Source organism: Centropristis striata, chromosome 2, assembly GCF_030273125.1.
Source record: "Centropristis striata isolate RG_2023a ecotype Rhode Island chromosome 2, C.striata_1.0, whole genome shotgun sequence".
Lineage (NCBI taxonomy): Eukaryota > Metazoa > Chordata > Actinopteri > Perciformes > Serranidae > Centropristis > Centropristis striata.
This window is the reverse complement of record NC_081518.1, coordinates 35,479,938-35,493,048: the sequence shown is the minus strand read 5'-3', so window position 1 is coordinate 35,493,048 and position 13,111 is coordinate 35,479,938. Positions and strand designations below refer to the sequence as shown.

Below are 13,111 nucleotides of genomic sequence, written 5' to 3'. Positions count from 1 at the left end.
GGATATTATACTTTAATCAAACATCACATTTCAATGGTCATATAACTGAAACACAAATAAGAAGTCAAACAACATGTGACAGATGGTCCTCGTATCTCAGACTATTGGGTTTATTTCTGCAACAGTTGGGAATACTTCAGTAAGGTGAAGGTTACATTCAGTCCACTTCTGAAGCTGTCCTCTGTCACCATAATAGAGAATGATGATGCCACATAAGGTCCCTGGCAGATGTACTATTTCCTCAAAATATTAGGTGCAGTAAAGGATGTTATTGCTGTGGCCCATGTGGTACATTTTTGTCTATTGACCCCACCAATGTTTGCTTAATCCAAACACCAAAAGAATGGTTCTACTAACACATCCATCTGCTTATAATAGTTGTTATCCTAATAGCTTGATTGCTAAGAAAATAAAAATAAAACTGGCCCTTCCTTCTTCATTGGTGTTCATATGCGAGGAGTCTCTGAGCTGGGCTGCTGGTTGGGAACAATCTGACTCTGGAAGACAGGCTGGAGAAATAAGCCCAGGGTGCCCACCACACACACTATCACAAAGATCCACAGGAACATACGATCCACCACCATGGCCACATACTTCCAGTCCTCTATCACCTGCAAATATACAGAAATCAATGGCAATTAGTCAGTGTGCATGTTTCTGTCACAACAAACTCCACACAGGCATTTATTATAATAAACCAGCCGTATTGCAAAGCGGTGAAATCATTTAAAAAAATCCTGCTTCAGTGCTGCCATGCCTCTGTGCAGCCACTCGGGGGCAGAGAGCTGAAAATATATGACTTGTCTATTTTGTTTTCCAGCAATTCAGTTGGATTGAAATGAAACATAAGATGTTTTGGAATATACTTTTTCATATTTGTTCCATCCATTCCTACCTATAACATTTCCAAACCTAGTTTACTTATTATGATATGCTGACTGCTGAAGTTATATTCCTTGAAGGATGTTTCCATATCACTGAAACTAACACTGAAATAGCCGTTGACCCTTTCATCCCATTTTCAGCACCGACCTTGGTGGTTTTTGAACCAAGTCATTTCTCATTCCTGGTTTCCTCCTTATTTTATTGATTTATCAGAAAAACAGATTGATTACCAGAAGTCTACCTTCAATTTGCTCAGTCACAGACCTTACTTAAGGTTAGTGGTATTCCTTAGTGCGCCTCAGGGGTCACAGTAAATGTTATCACGCCAATGCAAACACCTTTGATCCAGTTTATTGGGATCAGAAAGAGGGGGCACTTACAGTGGAGCCAGACTCCAAGGGTACTCTAAACTCTAAATTTATATTTATCTATTAACTTTTAACCTTATCAAAAGATGAGACATGGAGAAACAGCTCCCTCTGAAGTTCGAAAATCAATCTACCAAATGAAGAAATTTTCCATTCGTTTAATCCATCCAACAGAAATGTAAAAACAATTTGAAGTTTTTGAAGCATTTCTTGCCCCCATTTCCTTTAGCAGGGTCTGATATTTATTATCACTGCTGTGAATTTGACCATCTTGCTGCAGGGTCACTGTTGTTGGTCATGAACTGTCACTATTGTGGACTGTACTGTCTCTGCCACATGGTCACTGTTTGTCTATTTTCCTTACATGTCTACATGCCTCTCTGGCAAAAATAAAGGCTTTTTAAAAAAAAAACCCTGAACTTAATATAGTTGAAAATTGACAGCATGTAACCTCCAATAAAACCATTGCTGATTCTACATTTTTTGTATAAGTTTGAGACAATTAATACACTTCAAAGGTTCTTGAAGGTGGATTCTTATACCTTGGAGAGAATCAAGCTAACTATTCCTTTCTGCTTTAACGTTTATGCCAAGCTAGGATAATGGCCTTCTGGTTCCAGCTCCATACTGAACTGAATACTACACCAGTTTAGTATTACACTCCTATAGCATTTTGGGGCCCACTGTTGACAGTTTGATTGATTTTATGCCATGCATTTCTCTTCCTGCTTTAACAACTACATTACCCACAATGCAACTTGATTGTTGTCTTGGTCAGCGATTCGGGTGTTTACAATTAGCCACTGAAGCCACTAATGTATCCTTGAGCCTCTTGCCTCAGAGATTAGATAAAAGGTCCGATAAACTCATTTCTTTCTAACTCCACATCCCCAGAATTCACCTGGCAGCTGCAGAAAATCCCCTGTAGGTTGGTAGGAACTGAATGCTGCTCAAGAGCACTGGTGAATGATGTGTGTATGCATTTACACTACTCATTCAATATAAAACACACACAATATATGGTGAGTGGAATTGCATAGGAAATGTTCCAATGTTCATGTGTTTGTTCAAAGTATGAACCATACAAAAAGTGCAATTACATTTGCACACAATATTTGTAAAATGTATTAAAATAATATAACGTTAAAAAATATTAATCAGACAGAGCATCAATCTTTCTTAAATTCTTAAGTTACAGATGTTAAACTATTTAGTGGCACAACACATTTTGCAAAAATGTGTCTATAGGACTTTAGATATAGATACAGTGGTATAAATGTGTATACATACACTCTGATCATCGTCGTCTCCCATCATGTGCTCAGCCACAAAGCGCACCCCGTTCACTGCCTCCTGGACATCAGCAGCCCAGTCTGCATTGCTTCTCTGCTGGAGGTCTTGGCTAGAAGTGAAACTACTGGGAAGGAAATCAGTAAAGCGCAAGTCCCCCTTCCTGTTGGAGTGGCTGTAGCCCAGCGGAGGAGCCACATTTTTGTGTCCTGGGGTGGAGAAGGCAGAGTCGGAAGACAGCAGGGCAGAAGATGACATGGTGATACCCGTTTTGGATGCGACTGGATAACCCAAGCCCAAAATGGATCTCCTCGCCCGTACACACCGCTGTTGGCGAAGTCTCTGGCTTGCAGAGTTATTTTGAGGACGTCTCATGAAGAGTAAGGCAGGGAGTTTCACTAGAAATATCAGCTTGACCCAGGATGGCATGGTGTGGGTGCTGGGGGAGCGGTGGTGCACGTTGAGCACACACACACTGGTGATGATGGAGAAAGTCACAAGCACCATGGTGAACATCAAATACTTGCCGATCAGGGGCACATCCAGTGAAGTGGGAGGAACAATCTTTGAGATCAAAAGCAAGAACACAGTGAGAGCCAGGAGGACGGAGATGCAGAGGGTCATCTTCTCCCCGCAGTCTGAGGGTAAGTAGAAGACCAGAATGGCCAGAGAGGTGATCAAAACACAGGGAATGATGAGGTTTATGGTGTAGAAAAGGGGCTTTCTCTTGATGATGAAGTCATACGTGAGGTCCACATAGGTGGGATCCAGAGGGTTGACAGTCCGTCTGCCAGGCAGCGTAAGGATGTCCCACTCCCCACTGGGGGTAAAATCGTCCATACTAGCCACCTCAGACTTTAAGATCAGGTCGATCTCTGTGTGGTCGTACGTCCAAGAGCGGAACTTGAGGGTGCAGTTCTGCTGGTCGAAGGGAAAATGCTTGACCTCAATCTTACAGGCGCTTTTGTATATGGCTGGAGGAAGCCAGTTGATGCTGCCGTTGAAAAGGACAATGGCATTGGTGAAGACTGTAACTTCATAGGTACCGTCAGCGCTATGGGAAGAGGGAGAGAGGAAACTTTTGAGCTCCTTCAAATCAATCTCTAAAACTTGTGTTATCAACCATGCAATTACACTGCAGAAAAAGAAAAGTTGGGTGAACTCAAAATTTCAAGGCAACAAACTTCGATAAAACTTTAAGTTGGACAATTAAACTAAATATTTTAAGTTTTGTTTTTGAGTTTGCTCAACTCTGAATTTCTCTGGCACGATTGTAAAGCCGCTATGAATGTCAGCTAATGTTGTGACCACAATTTTGAGTAAGCATTGATATGCTAATGGCTACTCTTGTAGCTGTAACAAGCAGCGCGGCTAGCATCAGTTAGCCGCTTTCGCTAATGACCAAATTTCACAACAAAGAAATAAGAGTTAGCAGAACTATTGTCCCTTGTTTTGAACCCCAACTTAAAGATATAAGTAACAACAACTCACCAATTTGTTTTTGAGCAGACAACTGGCTTCCTTTGTTGTGCTAACTTACATTATTGCCCTGAATGTCAGTAATTTATATTTCCAAGTTTTACCAAATTAAATCACTGTTTTAGGCCAAAAAATACAAGTTGGCTTTTTTGCAGTGTACAGTGAAGTGAAGAAAAGAGGAAAGCTACTCATACTGAAATTTTGTATTGGTTATTTCTTACAGCCAAGAACAGTCAAATCAATATTACAACCATACTTTGCAGAGAAGAAATGATTCAATAATATTAACACTGTAGAGGTTTCAGAGAATCAGTTGGGAAAGATACTGATGGTGAACAGAAATTGTTTTAATTCATCTTAATTCTAAAATGTCTAGCTATCAGAGAAAGATTCCCATTTTCACCCCAAACATAGCTTTAATATTATAAAATCTTTCTGTAACATAATATGGCATTTCAGTGGTGCTTACTTGTTGTAGAGTACAATATCTGGGAGCCAGATGTGTCTGGAGGGGATGCGCAGCTTGTCGATACCTTCGTACTTTGCAGGGTCCCATGATAATCTATAATCCACCCAGTGCTGGAGAGACAGGGAGACCTGGCTGTCAAGTCCCACTTTCACACACATTCTGAAGACCATCTCATTTCCAATTACATGCCTCATTATCAGTGAGAAATGTTTGGACCACAATTACAGAAGCAGTTTGTTCCACATTGAGAGGAAGAATGGATATGGTTTAATTCAAGTTCAGGGTGAAGGACATTTAACAAGGCTGGTTGAGAGTACAGGACTCTGAGCTGAATCACACTTACCTGAGTGAGCCAGACATTTGTGGTCATGATCTGTTCTCTTTCATTCTGGAAATGTAAAAATGAGGTGGAAATTACTTTCAGAACAGTTTTAATGCACAAATAAAATCCTGACCCTGAACACTGATTTAAGCTATGGCTTTTTCAAGAAATTTGAGCAATTATTCCCAACCAGAGGTAATTGTTCACCCGGAATACTGCGATATAGCAATTTTGAAAATGATGACTGCATTTTTTTTTAAACGGCCTACATTATATGCACATATTTGTGTGAAGGAGGAATAATAGAATGTCACAAAGTATCAAAAATTGATCTGGCGCTAAGTCCATAGAAGTCTAAATAGTTAACTAAAAGAAATGAAATAATTGTTGGAAATATTAAGCTACTAGAAACAGATAAAGGGCTGAACATTTTGGTCAAGTAAGGGATAAGTGGCTGGAATATCCAGAAAAGTTAGATAAAACCAATGGGGAAAAGTTTAAACAGTCAGTTGAAGGTAATGGATAAATGGCTAGAATAGTTAATTAATTTCTATTAGTAAATGGCTGGGAAAATTAGACATCTCAGCGGTTGAAATGGCCTCTCTGACTGGTTGTAGTATTAATGTAAACTTCACCAAATCAATCTCTGCATTGATAATTAAATTGTATGAAACAATATTATGGCAATATCACTTTTATGTTATCTATACTGTTAAATAAAACCCAGAAAAGAAGATTGTGGAAGTGTTTGTACACAATATAATTCTTGAAATTAAAATTAAAGATGAGAGTTCTAGTAACATTTATTAGCTTCACATGAACATTCATGCTTACTGTGATCTTTACTTTGGCATCTAGTTTGAAGTGAGGTGAAAAATTAACAGAACTGAAATCCAGCACTCTTCTCAGATTGCTTGTTGACATGTTCGTCAAGGCACTGTCATCACATTCCCATGACATACACGTCCAATAAAGTGATACCAAATGCCAATTACTTCAAGGGGTACAATGCACACTCATAAAGTGAGGCTGTGAATGAGCCTTGCTGCCTTGGTCTGCAGCTGGGAGGGGCCTCCACTGTAAATCAGGGGAGAGCCTCTATCACTGTAGCTAAAACAGCTTTATGGCTCCTTTTAATCCAATGTGCTGAAGTTTCAATCTGGACATGACAGAGGCAGAGATCACAGCTGAGCAGATCTATCTTCTGCTTCATCCATCCGTTTAGAGCTACGCCGTCTCTGCAAAGGCTGCTTGGTAACTAACTGCTTTCTCAGAGCTTTGTGTCTATGGCTCTGTCTTTTCTATAGTCCTCTTCCTTTCTGTCACACTGTCTTTCTTTTACTGACTCCCTCTTTGTCCCACCTGTCTGTGGTACCTTACCACACTGATTAGCTGAGCCAGAGACACTTGCAGCTTCACTGGGACTCTCTCGGTTCTGTTGACAGCTGGGCGGATGAGCGGATTGTAGCGATCCTTTCCCAGCAACCAGTTCATGAGACGCTCCTCTGAGTCTGCACAGCTGCCACCTAGTGACACAAATTTGTTCAATGATTATTTTATCCAAATACATATCCAAAATATCAGTGTCGAGACAAAATCTTTACAACATGAAATCAATGGGGAGGGACTATTTTAACTACTCTGACGACATAAACTACTTTTTTTTTTTTTTTTTTTTTTACAATATACTGTATGATGTTATATTTCTTACTGATTTTCTATCCATTAGGACCATCACCATTACAGACTGGCTTCACTTATTTGTGTGATTTAATTGCTGAGTTGGTTGTTTAAAGCCACTACATTCAGGTGTCAAGTTAAAGTACTTTTTAAAAAATAGGCTGGAGATGTCAGGAAATCACAAGTGGCTTAGTGTTTAGTGGCCATTCTGAGCATTTAGACCTGAGAAAATATTTTTTTTTCGTCCGTGTCTTTTAACGGAAAGTTCAGATTTATCAAAGTAGGGATCTATTAGATAGGGAGTTGCTTGTCTCCTATTGCCTCAATTGGTTAGTTTGTTTGTGTTATTGTGTGACTGTGTGAATCTGAAGTAGCCCTTTAAAAAACTATAACCCAACAAACTCAATTATCAAGTGAGTGGTAGAACAGCAACTCCTATATTTTTCAATGCTGAAGTGGTCAAAATGGTAAAATATCACAACAAATCTGTTTTAACCAAAACAAATGCTGCAACAACTTACAAGACATAATTGAGCTTGGAAATATCCTTCATATATGCCCTTCATAATGTTCTAAAACCTTATACAATTCCACAATTGAAACGAATAAATCCATTGAGTAATTAACTCATTTTATTAAACATTTATAGCTAGAATAACTTAACACTGTGCAGAGCTGCATCTAAACTTAATCCTCAGTTGCCAAGCATTAAGATAATGTGCACCACTTTTATGTGGCCTCCACTGTTGACCTACTATCTTCCCCTGATCATCTCCTGTCCCATATCCCTACTCCTCTAAAAAAAAAGAGTCAGAATGTCAAGGGGTTTTAAACTTAAGGATATATGGTTACATGTTTTACAAGTCAAATTTAACTGTTGGTTTATGACAGTGCATGAACTCACAGTCATGAAAAGTGGAAGCCACACAAGCATCCTCAACAGTGATTTCCACACCCTTACTTTCTTCCTCTTTACACTACTTCCTGTGTTGGCATGCTACTGGTCCAATAAGTAATTATCGTGATACTAGGCTACATGTAGACCAATATACCTTCTCTGCCTGCCACTGTGCTGCTTCATAGTGCACGTATAGTCTTAAGGGAAACAGCAAATGTCAATTAAGAAAGCCAGGGATGTCTGTGCTGTGGAAATGATACTGAAATGTAATAAACGCCCTAAAGTCATTTCCAAATAAGTAATTACATTTTAGTTGAGGGCAGATATTTTCACAGCATGTTAATAGTTCTGCTTTTGCCCAGAGCCAAACCACTGGATGTGTCTTCCAAGTGAGAATAAGCTATGAATACCAACACTTAAACTCCACCTCCTTCCCTCCATCCCTGATAAATGAAGCCCATGTCAGGGGGGAAGACAAGCCTGATTGAAACTGATGATCAGTGCTTCTCATTTGGAGCAGAATGAATACATGTAGCACTAACTCTTCCATTTTCTTTACATGCAGCTGGTTGTTAATGCCCCCACATAGTCTGGAGAAGCTGACTCGACTTACTCGTTGGAAACCCTACAATGAGATGAGACTCTTACTGATGGGCCTGTTGAAGAAGAATCGCTGCTGTTGTCAATATTCAGCAGAGTGATATTCATGGCTGCAGAATCTCAGACAATCAGCACATGTGGCTTTTGTGGAGCCGTGTGATGATGCCAGCCCTGTCTCCTTAAAGTTATGTTCCCATACAACAAAACACACTGTCAGTTAGGTTTCAAGTGAAACACATTTTCTTCCAGATTACAGTTGTCATTTTAAATGTGCCAGTTGACATTGTGGATTGGAACAAAACTACTTGGTACTAGGATTAGACAACACAGCAGTTAGGTTTGGTTCTCATATGTACTTTTGTAACATTTTTACAAATGTACATGTTTCCAGACACTAGTGTTTGTCAGGTGTTTGCAGGTGTTTGCCATGTGTCTTTTGACTTAAACTTCAATGTAAGTAGTTTCTTTATATTCCTTTGAATTATGGTGTGTCTGACAGTAAGGTTAATGGATCATTTGTTATATTTGATCTGATTTGTTAATTAATAGTAAGGATTATGATTTTGGTTAATCATTATTGTGAAATTCTTGTTTCTTTAATTCAGACACATTTAAGATGATCTAAAGAATGGATGTATGAATTGTTTGGCCAAAATATTGTAATTTGTTCTCTCTTTTGTTTAGAACCATGGCAATCATCCTGCAAGCATCCCTTTTTCACTATATATCACCAAATGATAAATAAATTGCAAATTGAACTAAAGCAATCCTGATTCCTGGTGGTTTGTGGCTCCAGTCAGAACTTTTAATATCCTACAACATATACAACTTAAGTTAAAGCAGCAACAACAAACTTTCATCAAAAGCAACTGTTTTCATGAGCACTGGACTGCCTTTAGAAAACCTCTCATTTTACTGCAGCAGGGTCTTCCCACTCAGTCCTGGTTATGGTTCTTCCTGCCTCCCTTTCCTCCAGCTGGTCCAGTAAAACAGCATGGATCTCCAGCAGCGTGGTGTCAGTGTTAGCTCCCAAAAAGGGGAAGCTGTGCTGCTGGCCAGGGGAGAAGCAGGTGCTACTAGCTGTGGACCTCTCCACCTCCCGCCAGCGCTCCAATCCCTCATACTGGAGCTCCATCTACAAGTCGGTGAGCAAAGCCCAGTCTGGCTTTGCTCATGAGGGGTTCTAGAGAACCTGCATGATTTTGTAGAAATCCAACCTGATGGTACCATAGCAGGGTTTAAAAATAACTATATCAATAGCCAATATTCTGGCTAATGGTCTCTTTTGCTTAAGCAGGTCATATAGAGGCATGGGTCTTAAATTAAGAATGTTTTATAACTAGTTAAAAGTTACTTGTAGCTGTTTTAAGTAATTTACATACATAGGTTAACTTAACTTAGTACACCAAAATAAGTCAACATTAATTTTTAGTTTGAATGGGACACAAACACAATCTCCTGTGTGAAAGTCCTGTTTTTGTATGACCCATCCCTCCTGTGGTCTCTGATCAGAATCATATTTATGAAACATCAAATCCAGAAAATAACAAGAGAGGGGGTTGTATGAGCTGAAAGTAACAATGTCAGTCTGCCAACTCCAGTGCTTCTCCTCTTGCTCAGTATCAAACTGTGTGTGCCATTATCAGCCCACAGCCCCCTGGAGCTTTGCAGGGCGTGGCATGCCGACAGTCTAGCCATCGGGTCAGCGCATGCTGCCATGACTGTGCCTTTGTCAGTCACTTGGCTGAGATCCCATCCAACACAGTCAGCCCTGCACAGCACTCTTTAACAGATGGTGTGTTGTCAAAGCCCTGGGAGACCTGAGTCAAACAAGCTCTGCCTTCCCCAGAGATGAAGGCCACCAGCAAAACAAACAAACTTGTGGTTACCTGCTGTGAACTGCCACTGGTGTGTGTGTGTATGTGTGTGTAAGTTTAATGTGCAAAATGTACAGCGCCTCATAAGTGTTGTGTTGACATTATGTTGATTGAGAGTGAGGTCAGGCGTGTTAATGCAAAGCAAGAGTCAGCCGTTGTGCACTTGATAAGGTCACTCTGCACAGCACCACTGGAAAACATTATTCTACAGAAATGTAATACAGTTAGAGACCTGAGCGCACAACGAAGTGTGTGAATGGACCAAAACACGGGGCAAAGGTTGAGTGAGGCAAATACAGCCCCCCCCCCCCCCCCCCCTTTCCTACTCCTTTGTATTCCACCACTCAGTGATATGACATATTAATAATGTCAGGGCAAATCTTCCTCAGTGTCAGTTTCTTCTTTGCTTTTATATGGGAGAAAAAAAGTAGAAATAGAAAGCTCTGTCTGTGTGACACACTTTTCATTACTTCAGTCTCAATACATGCTAATGATCCCACCAAGTAAACCCACTTTAGTCATGTGAAATAGTGATGTTGAAGAACTTAAAGGGAGAGTTTACCCAAATAAATAAAACTAATATATTTTTCCTTTTATGTGTAGTGCTATTTATCAATCTAACTTCTTTTGGTGGTATTTGCTGATGGTCTGCCTTCTTTTAGAACTTAAAGAATTATATGCCAAAGCAAAAAAAATAAAATAAATTTAACACTCAACAGCAATGTCAGGACCTGGTTAGTCAAGATAATGCACAACGCTTGTTGTGAGCAGTTCCATGTGCAACCCTAACTTTGTGAAACTTTGATAAAATCAGAATCCATCAAATTCAGAATGACTTTATGAATGTACAAAAGAATGTTTCCCAGATTGAACGTTAAGTCACTGCGTCTGAAATCACATACTATGCACTCCATACTCTATGGGCCTCATGCAAGAACATTTTCATATTGTTATCTTAACTTACTATTACTTTTTAAGTAACAATTTCTACAGGTTTTTTAAACTTGAAATCATTTCAAATAAATTAATCCATTGGTGGAAACACTGCACATGACTTCTACAACAGGTTTGGACCACTCAAAAATTGTGTTTCTGCCTAAGAGAATATTCAAAATAGGAAAAAGTTGGTGAATTTGGCAGAATTCAGTTCTTCTAAGTCATTTGTAAAACCCACTTTAGAACAAATTTGTTCATACAAGTAATTCTTACACGAGCCCCATTATGTGTACTATTGTTCAACATACTTTTGAGAACATATTGTCACCTCTGCAGTGCATTGTGGGATACTTATGCCAGTGTAGTGTCCAGTGTTTCCATACTGTAATATTTCACTGGAAATAGTATACCATTCACTTACTTATGGTTTCATACTATGGTTTTGGACATACTAAAAATCTCACATACTGGTTGTAGCATACTAAATAGCATGTTAGTATGGAATTATGGACACAGTCAATATCTTGTCTTTCACTGTATTGAACTGAATGTGGGTGGCAAAGTGTTTACATATAATTGCATTCTGTTATTATTCCCAACTTTTTTGGAATCAGGATTGTAAGAAGTGAACTAAAAAGGAATAGTTTTCACAAGAAAAAATGCTCACCACAAGATCTGTGGATTATCAGGTAGTGATTTTTGTAAAGGGACTCTAAAACATTTTTCAAGAGTTTTTTTATTTTATTTTTTGGGGTGGGGCTTTGAGCACCACAAACCAAATGTCACATACTCATATTATAATTAAGAGAAGGCAAACATCTCTAGGGCCGATATGTCCAACACTGAACAACTCACACCAAGACAATCTAGACTGATAAATAGCACTACGGGTAAGAGGATGAATAAGGATGAACTGTCAATTAAAAGAAGTTCAGAAAATAATGGGTGGTTTCTTGAAACTCGTGTGAAGCTACTTGTCACTTGTCACGTGCATATGTTGTAGATACACACTGGGTGTAACACTAAATACTTCATATGACTAATGATTGTTTGGTGACTCCAGGCCACATTTGATAGCAGAACTGACTATTCAAACGGCCCCTGTTGAAAATACTATCTGTAGTTAATATACAGTGGTAGGGGTTTTAATGCTATTCCTGCGTGTGTTTTTAATGTATATTAAAATAAACATTCCAAATTCAATAAAAAAAAACTTGAGTATGTGCATGTTTTTCTTACTGTTAACGCTATGCAAAAGAGCCCCTGTGCTGAAAACTTCACTGCTCTCATAATTAAAAGATGCGATTCGACTTTGGGACACTAACAGAAAGAAAGACGCACCTCTGCACAGAAGCACTTTTACCCCAAAATAATTTTGGAGCCTACACACACACCACAACAGTCTGCATTAGTAGGTTACATCAAAGAACGTTAAGAAAGATACACTCACAGTGGATCAAAGAGAAAAAGTAAGCGAGGATGGAGAGAGCCCGAGTCATTTTTTCGGCACCATCTGATCCGCAGGAGTTGTCAATGATGAAGGCTCACAGTTGCGGTGTTCAGCGCTCTTCCTCTTGGACATGCCGGAATCTACGGGTTGGACACTAAACCAGCACTGTGCTGATGCCTGAAAAAGAGAGTATTTTACCGGATAGGGAGATCTGATGCTCCGTCGTAGGGCTTACGCTACAACAATCCGCCCCATTAAATGCACCGAGTCTCCTCTAGGGTCTTTACGCTTAGTGCCAACGCGCAGCAGCCTGCCCTGACGCGCTGCTCTCTCCGTCCCCAGTAAGTCCTGCAGGTCCTGTACCCGGTCTGTGATCGGCTACTGTACACCTGCTCAGCAGCAAGGTTACATATTTTGTAGGTACCACTGAAGATGTTAGCTAATTGGGAAAATATTTTTTTCATTTCTAAACATACACTTTTACAGTTGGATTTGCCTGAATGTAAGGAAGTGCACTTAATATGACTTAAATGTATTTCTCTGACATCTGTTGCCCCCACACGATAATAAATTGTTCTATAGGCATATAAATTAATTCAGCAGTTTCATATATGCCTAACAAAACACACAATATTAATAATGAAAACATGACCCATATACCCTCAAATAGCCTAAATGTTTACAAATATTTTATCGGAAGATTTTCTATAGATTGAAAGCACAAATTTAATGCTATAGTATCCTGTAATTGTCTTGATCCCAATGAGACAACCAATACATCTGAGAACAGATGTTGACATACACATCTGCATGAGTCTAACTCACTTCCCACCAACAAACAGCAGTTGACAGTCCTG

At 39.4% G+C, this 13,111-nt stretch overlaps 1 protein-coding gene across 1 annotated transcript; it reads right to left on the bottom strand.

Moving 5' to 3' along the window:
• chrnb4 (cholinergic receptor, nicotinic, beta 4 (neuronal)) lies at positions 1–12,456 on the bottom strand. The gene is made up of 6 exons (XM_059351142.1): positions 12,255–12,456; positions 6,194–6,339; positions 4,835–4,879; positions 4,492–4,601; positions 2,544–3,597; positions 1–611 (listed from the first exon to the last, which is right to left on the bottom strand). Exons 1-6 carry the CDS (start codon positions 12,301–12,303, stop codon positions 447–449), a joined length of 1,569 nt encoding a protein of 522 aa, XP_059207125.1. The 5' UTR covers positions 12,304–12,456; the 3' UTR covers positions 1–446.
• Between the last annotated feature and the right edge of the window lie 655 nt (positions 12,457–13,111).

Coding starts and splice junctions, on each gene's coding strand:
- chrnb4 (XM_059351142.1), bottom strand. CDS start 12,303: ATGACTCGGGCTCTCTCCATCCTCGCTTACTTTTTCTCTTTGATCCAC. Junction 4,880..6,193: donor TGGCTCAGCTAATCAGTGTG/GTAAGGTACCAC, acceptor TTACATTTCCAG/AATGAAAGAGAACAGATCAT. Junction 3,598..4,491: donor GATATTGTACTCTACAACAA/GTAAGCACCACT, acceptor CTCTTCCCATAG/CGCTGACGGTACCTATGAAG.